Raw genomic sequence first — 14564 nt, 5'->3', positions numbered from 1 at the left:
ATAAATGCCTAAAATTAGACAAAGGCATTAAGGTGGCTTTACATACAGTAGCCCTGGAGCTGCCAGTGAGTTGGTAATGCTTCAGTATCATGCAAAATTCCTTATGTTAGGGAAGAAAAAAGGATGCAATTCAAAAGCAGCATATCGTAGATATATATTTTCTCTTTCAGGTTATTGGATTCACATCAACTACTATAGCAGCATTTATAGCTGTTGTGGGGATCCTTTCAATCATAGCCCAGGTACTTCAGTAACTTTTGATGAATTTCATATTTATGTTAAATTATGTTAGGCTGTTTTTTAACTTTCTATTTTTAAATAAGATGGTTCTATGTTGCAACACATTGCTTTTTGTTTCTCTTTTCCCAGTACCATATATTTCTATAAAGTGATAAGGTGCACCGAAATAAAAGCAGTTTGAAGATTCCATTAAATGCATATGATAACTCATACATTAATAGATAACATTAGAGAATTAATAGGGTAATCACAGATTAGGAAGAAGAACAACTAATTCATTTTTCCTCTCATCACAGACAGTTTTTCTTAGCATTCTAATGAAGACCATAGGGAATAAAAACACAGTGCTGCTTGGGCTTGGGTTTCAAATGCTCCAGCTGGCCTGGTATGGATTTGGATCTGAACCATGGTAAGTTCACTGTCCACCCTGAGATTCTTTTCATTTTTGCTTGGTTAACTGTTGTTCCTTTAGGATGCAGAACTGTAAACATTTGGAAAGTAAGATAGATAGATAAGACTTTATTGATCGTGTAGGGAAATTGATGTGTTACAGCAGTCCAGCCCAAGACAAGCAAAAACAGACAACTGAATAGACTAAAAGTTATACAAAATAAATGTGTCTGTGCAAAATATGATGATCATAGTCACTGCTAAAACAATAAAATATGTGCAAAATGTGCATAGGTTTATACAGATTGATTGTCCAAAAAGTACAATGGTGTCCATAGACGAGCAAATAAAGGGCTAACAGTCCTAGCTAGGGCAACGTTATACAACCTGACAGCTGCCGGGAGGAAAGACCTGCAGAAATGTTCCCTTGAACACCGTAGCTGGAGCATTTAGATTATGATAAGGAAAAGTAGATAAACAAAAGTTTATACAGTTTATAATACAAATTCTTTTGCAGGCATTTTTAGTGATTTTTAGTTTTTTTCTGTCATCTCCTTTTTCAGTTCAATTAAGTATATTTTCTTTATACCTCTTAATGGATTCATTCTGAAACCCAAATATTATTGTGTGCATTTACTGCAACAGTATAATTCTCTGTTTCTCTTACCACATGAGGCATCTGAACTTCAAATAGTTCATCCTTCTTTTTCATAAAAGGAAACAACTGAACTCTATGAACTGCTACACATCTTCTTTTCTGCTTTATATAGCAACCTTTCTGTACAACAATACCAAAGCACTTCACATGAGTAAAAACAGATTTAAAAAAATACAGTGCATTTTTGAAAATTGCATTAAGCAAGCATCTTAACATAAAACCAAAGCTATAAAAGTAAGCTTTCAGTTTAGCTTTAAATGTGCTGATAGTGTCAGTGTCCCTTATGTTCTTTGGAAAATTGTTCTACAATCTAGTTGCCAAATGGGATAATGTATGGTGACTAATATGTCAATTGCTGTTTGCCCTCTTGTACTCAAAGTAATAGAGACGCTCAGTGTCCAGAGATCTAAGACTAAGCTTCTTAAAATGTAGAAATAAATCGAACCTATCTCATACTTTACATATACAGCCTTTTGTTTTAAAAACAAAATTCTGATTTGGCTCTCAACTCCACCAGGAGCCAATGCAGAGATGCTAAGACTAGTGTTTTGAGTTCACAAGGTTTTATTTTAAACTTCACGCACCAGAATTCTTAGTATATTGCAACTTAAGAGCATGTTTTTCAAAGACTAGGGTGAAAAGCTTTGCAGTTATCTGAGAAAACACAAAAGCATTTTTTAGCTTTTCTGCTTTCATCTTGGTAAGACAAGAACAGATTGAGTGGTATTACAATAGTATTATTATAAACAACAATTCAGCAATTCTTTTTGATCATTTATAAAGGTTTTATCGTAGACTGGTTGTTCTGTATAGCTTAGTATCACACAAGATTGTTAAGTTGCTTTCTGAAATAATACTGTAATTGCTGCTATTGTATCAAACATTATTGCTACAAATGTGTTTTTTTTCTGCCTAAGCACGGCGGTACAGGAAGCCAGAGGTTTGAATTATTTCCATTTTAACCACATTCAGGTGTCTTGCAGGTTTTTATCACTTAATTACCACCTTTCATATATTAACTATATTCTTTACTTTTGATGTAGACAGACTGCTGTTCTTGGAAAGACATTAGTGAACCCTGTAATACCATTCTTTCTAGAATGCAGATTAACTGGAAATTTACTTTCTTATCAATGTCACAGGATACAAACAGATCTACAAACATACAAACAGAATAAATCTAGCTCATTTGTTTGCTGGTAGATGAGTAATCCTAAGATCTCATCCAGTCATTTCTTTAAAAGGTGTCAGCTTATGCAACATAACTGGATAGTTTTTTCTTCAGATTCCCACCACACTCTCTGCACTGACTCAAGGAAACTGTGACTCTGTAATCACTGTTAATCAATAACACCAGTCTTTGAAATGTTCAAAGAAATGGTGTTGTCTTAATTATTGGAAAGTACTGCAGCGTTAATGCTTTAGTTATGTTTTTCATTGTAACAGGGTCATTGTAACTATGTCCAAATGCTTTAAGAGCATGAGATAATATCCTTAGCACTATCCCAAGTTCAGGAGAAAACAATTTGTAATTTAATCTGTCCATGTGTCATCAAAGCAGGAATTGTTGTAGTTACACTTCACAAGGCAGCAGTATTATTTTCTATTATATTTATCTTGTTATATTATAACAATAATTTAATACCATATTCTAAATGTGTTCTTTGTGGTGATTGTGACCACAAAGACTTCAGTTAAAATATGTCTTGGATCATTAGACTGGTACATCATTTTGCAGGTAATTCTGAACCATAAGTTGTGCATAAAAACCTATCATACAACAGGTTTTTTTTACATTTAGGTTTCATTGAAGTTGAAAGTGGTAAATGGAAAAACTTAAGCTTGCGATAAACATGGATGTATGGTACAAGATTCATAAGGGGTATTTGGAGAAAACTATGATTGAACAACTACAGTAGAATTCAAAGACAGATAACAGTGAGGTTATAGCAAATACTTTATTTTTTTTTCCAGCTCAGTCATCTCCGTTATTTTATTTATCTAATAAATAAAGCTCTATAGTAATGAAAAAAGTAGATTTGTGTAGCAAATTCTGTTCTTATCAATAGGTAATATGGGAATAAACATTTTCAAATGTTTTAATAGTCTATAATGACCATAAATCAAATATATATAATATATGATAAATCTAATAACCCAGTAGATTTAATGACCATAAATTATTTATTACAAGCCTTTTGTTTTCATTCAATAATTTGACATTCCTGTAACTTATTTCATAGGTCATAAAATGTACAATATTAGTATTTAAACTTGTATACTCCTATGTTTATTGTGATTGAACATATTGTGATGTTTATTTTGAGATTTATGCTTCTTGACAGTATTATTAATTTTCAGGTTTGTGGATTAGTATTTTTACATTTAGAACATAGTCTGCAGTCAATTGGGGAAAAAAAAGATCAAGTGGGCTGTCCTAAGGTAAATGTGTCTTCCCTTCATGTTGGTGACCCATAGTTTGTGTCTTGCAGGATGATGTGGGCTGCAGGGGCAGTGGCAGCGATGTCTAGTATTACATTCCCCGCAGTGAGTGCACTGGTGTCTCGCAGCGCAGAGCCTGATCAGCAGGGTAAGACAGATCTCTGCTCAGCTTCACTTCCACTACAGCAGCAGTCGCACTTGCAGAGATTCTGTGTGGCAAGTGAGCCATTTTCATTACAGTTGCAGAAATCCACTGGTGTTCTTGTTTGAAGTAAGAATGAATAATTTCTTTGAGGCTGAATTTCAGTTGATAAACTTATTAAAATTTAAGATGCCTGAGACCCTATTATCCAAAGGAGAAGTGTACGTCTTTTTTTACTGGGCTCATGCAGTAATGGGCCAGTAAAGGTACTCATGCAAGTGCAGGCTGATCAACTCTGTCCCTCTCTGGTTCTGCAAAGGATTATCCAGATGACAAAGCACAATTTTCTGAGTGTTGTCTAGGGTGTGGCTGGACTTATATGATCAGGGCTCTCTTGGTTCCAAGTCGAACGGTGACTTATGAGATGTATGCAGACTTGGCGTTTCTGTTGACCAAAAACAAATTTCTCCAAGTAAAACAGAACCTCCTGCACATGACTGTATTGCTGTATTAAAAGACAAATGAGTTGAAGATCGGTGGCTTAGATAGTTTTTCTATACTTGCTAGTATTTTGTATGTGTAGCTGTAGGGTTAGTTATTGTGAGTCGGGAAAAAACACACTTGGTGATTCCAGGTTGGTGGGGCATACAACAAAATACTTACATTGAAATAAGTACCGCTGCTGCTATTGTTCTTGTCAATAACTTGTATTACTTTATGTACTGTAGCATGTACATCATTGTACATTGTAGTTTTTGTACTGTATATTCTCATAGTTAAATTTATTACGCTAACTAAATTGTATTTAGTTCCCCTAAGTACCACAAGCCCTTCACTTTAAAACAAACAGCCTTGACACAGATGATACCGTTCTAAATAAAAGCCAGTCATGTAATCAAATTTATACATTCTAGCTTGGACCTGAGCATCACGTAGGGACTTGTGCACACGGTTGCGGAAAATGCTTATATTTTGGTGTCGAGGCGTTGCAAAGGAGAAAAAAAGAATCAATTTTTTAGCATTTGTTTGAATATGTGACTAGCAAATCAATTAATCAAAACAATTCTACCATGAACCGCAACAGCAAAGAAGAACAGAAATGAGATTATGATATGATATTATTATTCTGACAATTTGGGAGTGCATAATAAGTAGTGAGTTTAAAGTCAAATAAGTAGTCACTTGAAAAGACTTTGTGTGAATCATAGCATTACCTAGGAAACCTTTGGGGCTGTGTTTTTGAGCTCCAGAACACAATAATGGACACAGTTTAAACAATGTATCCTTTCTCAGGCTGAGCTTTCATTTTTCACTGAATCACCAAGTATTAATTTCATTTATCTTACATGGCATGTCTACTGGCATAGTAAAGGTTTTGAGTTGTGTATGAACCAAACATGAAAGAAGCAATGTATTTCTGTTGGAGTTTGATATGTAAAACATATGTCTAAACTTCTCAGGTTAATTTAATTGTGTTGTAAAAAACTGTCTAATAGAGTAATTTGTTTTCTATGAAGCAAGAAGTTCATGAGTGATAAGTTATGTGAAATTAACAAAGCATTAAAATGTCAATAGAAAAACCTTCTCTTAACCTTCTTACCCTGCCTAAATTTCACTTTGTTTCAATCTTGTGTACTTAAGTACTAAAAAACATTCTTACCTACTTCAGTTTCCCCTTAATACAATTAGTGAAGTACATTTTCACTTCTCCACCTGATCTCCACCTGATCAGCTAATTGAATTCTTTGGGGCTTTTGGCACGTAATTACTACCGCACTTCATGTGCGGTGAAGAGGATGTGCTCCTTAATGTTAAAGTGTTATGGGATCCTTTGGGAATAACAAACACTATAGAAATGAGAATTATTATTCCTTCCTTGCTATAGAAATGATATGCAGTATGTCTTGGGTAATACCCCCATCTAGTGGCCACTTTAACTGAACTGTAACTTGTCTTGTTTGAGCTGTTTTCATGTTTAGGTTGCATTATTCTAACTTCATTCCGTTGTTCTAAGTCTGTTTAATATAAACCATATAATATGGAAGTTGACACATTTCCCATTCTGCACATTGCTGTATACAGTATAATGACAGATACAAAGGTATTTGTCCAGCTGCATTAAATATAAAAAAATGATTACACTGCAAATTCCAAACTTCAATTAAAAAAATAATAAAATTTGCATGTGAAAATAGGGTGTTCATCAAGTTGTTACTGAGTTATGACCGAAGCACCTATAATGCAACTTTTAAACTTGGACTTGGTTAAAATAACATTCTGGGCTGACTGTTGATGTTCTTGATTCCTTAACTTGTATGAAATCTACCTTAAGTCTTGTGTTTCTCTGTATTAACAAAATTTATAGCCTTGTATCTAAGCATCTTATTATCATTATCATTGTTATCATTAAGTGTTATCCAGAAACATGTGCAGTTACAGAAAATCAATACAATAAGTGAATGAAGAAAAATTAAGAAAAATAAGTCATTATTAAGCAAGGAAAATGCAGTAAATCACATTCTTTAAATGTATAAAGATGGATATAATAGTATGCTGAAGTAGATAATTGAACAGCACAAAGTGTAACATAGATACCATATATACCATATATACATATACAGGACTGTTGGTAGAAACAATAAGGGTGGGCAACAGATTCCTTAGTGCAGTTAATTGAAAACAGTTACGGAACAAAATAGATTCAGTGAATGATGGATAAGGTTAAGTGCAGGTTCTCTACTTGTAACTGAAAGGTTATGGATTAAAATATTTGTTGGTATACTGCTGTTGTACCCTTGAGTAACAGTAGAATCTCAAGCATTCCAATTGATTGCTTAATTAAAATGCCCAGATAAATAAATGAATATGTATGGACGTCACTTCAAAAGTATCAGATGATGATAGTCTTGAGAAGATGGCATAATTCTGACCTTTGATTATGAGAGTGGGGGTAGAAGAGAGAAATAAGGGTTTTCACCTTCTGTGTTGAGAGAATGATAAACAGGAGCATAAGTAATTAATTGGATCCAGGAGCTAGTGATGGAAGCAGAGGAAGAGAATGGCATGAGAAGAATAAAGGAGAGGGAAGAAAGTCGAACAGCAGAGCAGATGATCTTACTGCACTATATATGCTCATTGTGCCAAAGAAAAGTATAGCAAGATTGCTGTGGAATAATATAGAATACTTTCATTGCATGATATGGGGAGATCTGTAAGCTGTTGTATAACCTGCATTTATTCATTTATGCACCTCATTTGATTTTTATGTTCCTACTATAAGGAATTTGGGGATAATTGGCTGAGTTTAGTTTTAATGTGGTTTTTGTAAAAATCTGAATATGAGTCCAAGCAATCTTGAAAATGTTGTTTTTAAAGTGATTTTGATTTTAATCAAGAACTCCTAATCAACAATTAAGGCTTGTTTTATGCAGGTGAAAACCCATTGAAAATCAATTTAATTCCTGTTTTTGTGCCTCTTTAGACATTAGTATAATCATTTATTCTCTTCATCTCAGTCTAATGTCTTTGCAGTCTATATCATGATGTTTGTGTTTGCAAAATAAATATGGAAATATGTTTCCATTTACAAATAAATTTAGCATTATAAATTGAAAACACTCATATTCCCACTACTCTCATTATAAATAAAAGTTCACATTTGCTTTGAAAATCTTCTTTTAAGTTAGTACTTATGTAATTATCCTTAAAACATTCTTGACGATATCAGAATTGCATTTTAACTTTTACATTCATAAACATTATAAACTGAATAATAGAGAAACAAAGAGAAGTTCCCAATTGAGAAAGAATGAAAAATAAATCAATACTGAATTTGTGCATGTACTTTTTCCTAACACTTAATTTAAGTTTCATAAAAAGTACTTATTTTTTAAGTTTTATTAAACAGTTTGTTTTTTATTATGTTTTGATTATTGCTCCCAATCTGATGAAACATTACAACTTCCGGTTCATGTTTCCTTAATTTGAGCAACTTTGTAAAATTAAAGGGGTCTGTAAATCTGTGCATATGTTTTATTAGGAGCCAATTTGAGTTTTGGAAAAAAACCCAGAGCAAATAATCATGGGAGGTGCAATTTGGACTCCTTCTCGAGTTATGTAGTTCCTGAAGCATAGTAAAATATCAAATCAGTTCTGTGCGAGAGGCTGGAATTCACAGGGAGATGAAAGGGAAGTGAACAGTTATGATGCCTGCTATCAAACATGGTTGCAGTTTCTTTTGTAATGTGGATAGACTTTGTCCACAAAAGGCTACAAAGCAGTGGGTCAGTTAAGATAATGATACAGACTACCAGTCTATACTACTGACTTTAAAACCAGCATGCAACAGACTTGTCTACAACCACATCGGGCCAACATTAGTTTTTCAGTTCCAGTTGCCTCTTCCCGGTTCCAGTTTTGTGAATCTAAAAAAAGAAATTGTAATTGGGAATTTTTCTTAAAGGGAGAAATGGAATCAACCTAAACCCTCACTGCAGCAAAGAGGGAAAAAAGGCTTTACTAACTCACTCTTTCCACTTTTATACTGCTTGCATTAAAACATTTAGTTGCTTAATGGTATAAGTGTATTCAGAGTTACAAAAAACATGCTCTTTCTAATAAAAGCCAATTGACTGACATGCTAGCTACCAATGTTGTGTATGCAATTAAATTTAATTATGATACATTTTTGTTTGCAATGAAGTTTAATTCTATATGACCTGTTATTTTTAGAGCTTTATAATTGTTTCATTGTTGCAAATGTCTTTAAAAATATGATTTATCTTATAACAGAACATAACAGCAACATAACATAAAACATACGTAGTTTTGATAAGTAAAATGCACTAATGTTAAAGATAATTTATCTGGAATGTTAATGACTTTAATCATTATAATAATCTTCCCATCAGGAGTTGTGCAAGGGATGATAACGGGAATTCGAGGCCTCTGCAATGGATTGGGACCAGCTCTCTATGGATTCATTTTCTTCCTTTTCAATGTGGAATTGAATGAAATTGATCCAGTTCAGAATGAGAAAAACACTGTTATGCTTGATCCAACTGATGAGGTATGAGAATAACTCTTTTTTAAATTTATATATAGTGTTTAGATTTGTTGAAGGTTTCTGTTATTTCCAGTTATTTTTGGATACAATTGTAGGAATTAGTTTTGTTTCATTTGACCTCTAGAGATCAGAAAATGATTGTGTTTATTATTTTAAACCCACAGCACATTGCTGGCATCAAATGTATAAGCATGGGTCCTGCAAGGTGGATTTTTTGGTGATTAAGTTTAATTAAGATTAAGTGTGACAACCAAATCTTTTCAGAAGTGTTTCATAACTACATACATCAGCATAAAGCAAATTAATATTTTTTCACAAAAAGATTAATCTCCTGTTTCAGTTTCAAGAGGCACCAAAGTCCATTGATAATTTATTGGTTCTCCAGCAAAATGCAATCACAAAACAAGAAGTAGCCAAAATACATTAAAACCGTTGTCCTCTATCTTGAATAAAAACAAATTTCCAAAGTAAAATGAAATCACATTTTCATGCAAACAGTATGGGGCCATTACCAGTGCTTTTGGACTATGTCTTCAAATCGACTGACTAATAGGTATATAAAACCCAACTAATAGGTTGAACTATCAGTTATTCGGATAATTTTGAGCATTCAGAGACTTGCGCTTCTCTCTATACAATGCACCTATAGTTTTATTTAAGTTACGTTTGGGCCTTAGCCAAGACAATTTCACTATACAAAATACTTAATAAACATCCTCAAATGCATCTAATTCTTTGAATTCGTTATTCCATGTTAAGTCACAATTATCATCACTGATAAGCAACTGAATTTATTTTGAACATATTCAATAACCTATCAGGCATCTCAGGGGAACCTGCAGTAGCCTTGAAATGTTGTCACATCTTTAATGATACAGTATGTTACTAAGTTAAAAACCAAGTTAATTTATCATGAAACTCCAGGTGGATATTCAGTATAAGAAACACAATAAAACCTGAAAAACTGTGTAGTTTTTAGTATGATATTTATAAGCAGGACATTGTCTACTTATTTCTAAGTGATTGGTTTTCATATTTATTTATAGCATGACAATCATTGTCTTAGAAAAACTTGACACAGCCCTTCCTGCAGTCTTTTAATAGGTTCCTAAATTACTCATGAAGGATGTTAAGCCACACCTCGATGAAGAATTCCTGCTCTCTCAGGATTTTAACTTTTTGATCAGTGCATTTGTAAGCATCTTTAAGCACAAGTTTTTGACCTGTATGTTCTGATAAACTTTGATTTACTTTGGTTAAACTTTGGTTTGTTACCATTTGTGAACCAGGAACAGGGGATGGAAATCAACGTTAAACCAGAACAAATCCAATTTTATGTTTCAGTGATGAAATTTTCAACATGAACTTCAGTTTTCTGTGCTAATCACTCCCAGTGAAAATGCCCAAAAGATCAATTTGTGTTTCATTCATTCACTTGTTAACTTGAGCATCAGTTAATTACTAGTAGATTCTTGTCTTTTCTTTTTATGTCGCCATGGAATTCTTCCACGGTTTCATGAAGTCAGACTTGAATAGTAGGCTATTGCTATATGTTAACAAGTGGAGCCTATATGAACTATTCATATATGTTTTTAAACAGTACATTTAACGTAAAACCAAGGTCCTGACTGTGGGCGTTTCTCGAAAAAAGTAGGGGTGTGACCCCGGCGTCTTGGCCAAATTTCCCATTGGCCCCTACCAATCATGGCTTCCTAATAATCCCCATCTATGAATTGGCTTCATTACTCTGCTCTCCTCCCCACTAATAGCTCATATGTGGTGAGCGTTCTGGCGCACTATGGCTGCTGTCGCATTATCCAGGTGGATGCTACACATTGGTGGTCGTGGAGGAGAGTTCCCATTACCTGTAAAGTGCTTTGAGTGGAGTGTCCAGAAAAGCGCTATATAAGTGTAAGCAATTATTATTATTATTATTATTCTTTGATATATAGCTCTGTCTCATTTGCAGTATCTTTCTTTATTTTATAGAGATCGATTATCTCTGGTCCACCATTTCTTTTTGGAGCATGTGCAGTTCTTCTTGCTTTCCTGGTTGCCTTATTCATTCCTGAACACAACAGCCTCTCTGTAAAGACTTGCAACACCCGGAGACATAGCAACAGCATCACTAGCACCCAGAGCAACACCCCCCTGCCTGGCAGCGACGAGGACATCGAGCCACTGCTGCAGGACAGCAGTGTGTGACAGCCACGTTGCCTTGTGACAGTGTCCCCCTTCTGCGCTGGTGAACAAGGGACTGAAGAATCAGGGTACTGCTGAAAACAAGACGAGATGCAGAATGTATTCTGAAGTCTAGCGTGCTTGTCTTTCATGCAAATCGGCAGCCATGTTGCATTGCTGCCTACATGAAGAAAAGTGTTTCTGGAGGTTGCTAAACAAATATGAACTGTTATTTATGTTATATCATCATTATTCCAGCTTTTTTTGTTACCTGATGGCAGGCAGTTGGAGAATTTGAATGTCCCTGTACCTGTATTTTGACATGCTGAGTCTTGTGTGAGTTATAAGAATTATCGCAGTGAGGACTTGATGGTTAATATTTTCAGCGAAGCAAACTTGACCATCTTAAAAAAAAGATCTCATCGTTTTTAGGGAGGGAGGCGAGCTTTGGTTCTTTTTATTTCTAAGGGATTCTGCTTGGTAAATTATATTCTGACTCCTGCAAGGACTTTTTTTTTGTTGTGCTTATAAACCAAGCTGAGACAAAAGGTCAACAGATCTACATTGTGGAGATCTCATATACATTTACAAATGTACTTTTATATTGATGAGACTTATAGCATACTTTAACTAAAGAATTATCAATATTTTTTACTTAGTAAGTATGTAAGGATACTTCTCATATATATATATTTTGCTGGTAACCCCTGCATTCCTCAATGCCAATCTGAAAACAATTGATAAAACAAATAGTTCTTATTTTATGTTTAATGAGTAGAAATTACTGGACAACAAAACTGAAATCAAACTATATATATTTTTTTTTCTATGCCTTATGGTAATTTTTGCTGGATGCATAGCAGTCAGCACCTTGAGATGATGGTGTAGATGTTTACAAAATGTTGAACTCTATGCATTAATCTGTACCATCAGATCAATTTTTATGTAGCTGAGCGCTTCAGTGATGACAAGTATGGCTTTCAATACCTTTTAAAAAGTTTGCTGTAAAATAGCACATAATATAGAATTTGGATTTGAATATTTTTTTTATGCACACTATAATTTAATAGCGATGATGCAGTGTCGCAAAAATTCCAAATCTGGAATTGTGTGCTGAAAGGAAGTTAACGAGGTATGCTGGTGGGAGGTTAATAATACTTAGTAGACTAAAATATTGAAAATCATTTTTTATTTTGTATGTCTGATCAAATTATTTGGGATTTTTTTATATTTAAAAAGATAAGTCTTGCTCAAAGCTTTTTAAAGAGCAGTAGTATTTTTAAGATTGAAATCTCATTTTATGGTCACTGAAAGATTACTTTTTTAAAATATAAAAGTAATAAGGAAGCTTACATTTCCTGAATTTAAACACCCTGAGTTTCACCAGATACCTCAAGTCTTTGTTTTCCCTGTTATTAATTTTAATTTACCTTGGTTTTGATACTTATATCCAAAATAAATGTTATCCATGATTTGAAAATATTTTTATGTGATGAGATCTACTTGAGGATGCAAACTATGCAGGCAAAGTAAAAAAATAATAAAGATATAAGTAACTCAGTTTCTGTTTTGACTCTTATTATTTTAAAAATATCAGATTTTTAGGCAGCCAGCTCTTTCCTTTGTTTCTTCTAATGTGGAAACTTTTAATGATTGCCTGAGAAATCCAAACACCACATTAAGGTTTAGACTAACTTCCACTTTTTCTCCCAGTATTTCTCCCATACTATTGGGCATTAAGCCATGCATTTACAATGTTTTAAAATCTTAGGAATAACTTGTTTTGTAGTCAGTGTATTGGAATGATGTACTCTACCTACTGTTCCATTTTTATTGTTAAGTTTATTGAATGTATTTTAGTTGACCTTATGCATAGCAAAGCCTCTCCTTCCACTACATCTTTGTGCATGCAGTAACTGTGCTTTGCTCCCACATTGTCTGCTTGCATTGCCTGCTAACAGCTGTCCCCAGATTGTGATTAGTGCAGTGTTATGGGTGTTAGGGAATTCAGCCACATGGAAAACAAAATTATAATGAAAAAAAAAACATACCATGGGAGCTGCAACGTATTTGACCCTTCACCTTTTTGTCTCTGAACAGAAAACCTCTCTACACTGTGCAATGATGTGAAAGGATTCATTCATCACTTCATTGCACATGTGATGAGACTCCATTTAAAAATAACTGTCATGCACCTTGTGTTAAACATCAGTATGTGAATGGGCTTACAGGGTGATGTCCATATCAGTTTTCACACTTAGATTTGTTCTTAATTTACTACACGAGTTCCAGGCAGTTTAATAGATGTATCTGGAATTCTTTTGAAGCATTTCTCCCATAAAGCTGAGTATGGTATTTCTTTATCCCTTTTAGCACACACATTGAAGATCTAAAGATGTTAAAACCAATTAATCGTCTCTAGTAACCTTCTTTTAGTGAAACTTTATATAAAGGTGACATAATTATGCATTTTTAGTGAGATGGCTGTCTATTCCTAAAAGCTGGTTTCAGGTTAGTTAATTTTTTTCTATATTACTGAACCTAACAGTAGAGAGATGTCCTGTTCTATTCTGATCTGTGTTTTGCACAGATTGTATTGGGTTATGTAATGTACTTGTATATCGTATGAAAACTATTTCAATCCTAATTAATTATATGGTTACAGAAAGCTATATTTTTCAAACAATGTAGAAACCTCTGACCAACATTATTTAGTATCCAAATCTTATTTTTGTGAAGAGTACTTTGTGTACTGCTGTTGCATAACTTTGCAGTAATCATCATTTAAACAATGTCTATGCTTTGTTCCGATGAACTGCAACGTTGCATTTGATTATTTATTCTGCAGTGGCAGAGTACTTGATGCATTTATTTGCAGCACCCCTCATCTTTTTGAATTTACATTCAAATGTGCCTAAAATGTAGATGTAAATACAAAAATGCAAAAAATACTATATTGTACACTGAGCAGTCGTTAATGAAACGAGTATTTTAATTACGGCAAATGATGTGTGCATTGCTTTACATATTTGTAATGGCATTGTTTTGTCTTGAACAGTAAATTATATATAAAAAGCAGCAATAATAAAAAAACAAAATTTATACTTGTTTTTGAAGTCCTTCCATAAAGGATCTGGTGTCCACAAGATGGCAGTGCATTACAGAGAGATTCTCCAGAAGTCTGAAAGATGGCTGAAGTGTTATGAGTTTGCTGTTAAAACAAATATATAACATAGAAAGATATATCATATAAAATACATTTGTGGGCATGTAAATCTGGTGATTTTTTTAAATCACCTGACAAGATGCCTTTTTTGTCAATGTGTATGGCCTTATTTAAAGTATTTTTATATTTGTTATTGAAATATTCCAATATGAATCAAATTCAGTTTGAAGTGTTATAAAGTATATTCTAGGATCAATTACAAGTTAGGGAGAGAGGTTTC

General features: G+C 33.7%; 1 protein-coding gene across 1 annotated transcript in view; it reads left to right on the top strand.

Moving 5' to 3' along the window:
• Positions 1-14220, top strand: part of LOC102694662 (hippocampus abundant transcript 1 protein-like) — a 31599-nt gene extending 17379 nt beyond the window's left edge. The window contains exons 8-12 of the mRNA XM_006627007.3: positions 171-242; positions 537-649; positions 3781-3878; positions 8783-8940; positions 10927-14220. Of these exons, the coding sequence (XP_006627070.1) occupies positions 171-242; positions 537-649; positions 3781-3878; positions 8783-8940; positions 10927-11142 (657 nt within the window). The 3' untranslated portion in view covers positions 11143-14220. The remainder of the gene's footprint in view (positions 1-170; positions 243-536; positions 650-3780; positions 3879-8782; positions 8941-10926) is intronic.
• The last annotated feature ends 344 nt before the right edge of the window (positions 14221-14564 follow it).

The sequence above is a fragment of the Lepisosteus oculatus genome, chromosome 3 (genome assembly GCF_040954835.1).
Source record: "Lepisosteus oculatus isolate fLepOcu1 chromosome 3, fLepOcu1.hap2, whole genome shotgun sequence".
In the NCBI taxonomy this organism is placed as follows: domain Eukaryota; kingdom Metazoa; phylum Chordata; class Actinopteri; order Semionotiformes; family Lepisosteidae; genus Lepisosteus; species Lepisosteus oculatus.
Note: the sequence above shows the minus strand (reverse complement) of the source record. Positions and strands in the feature narration are given on the sequence as shown.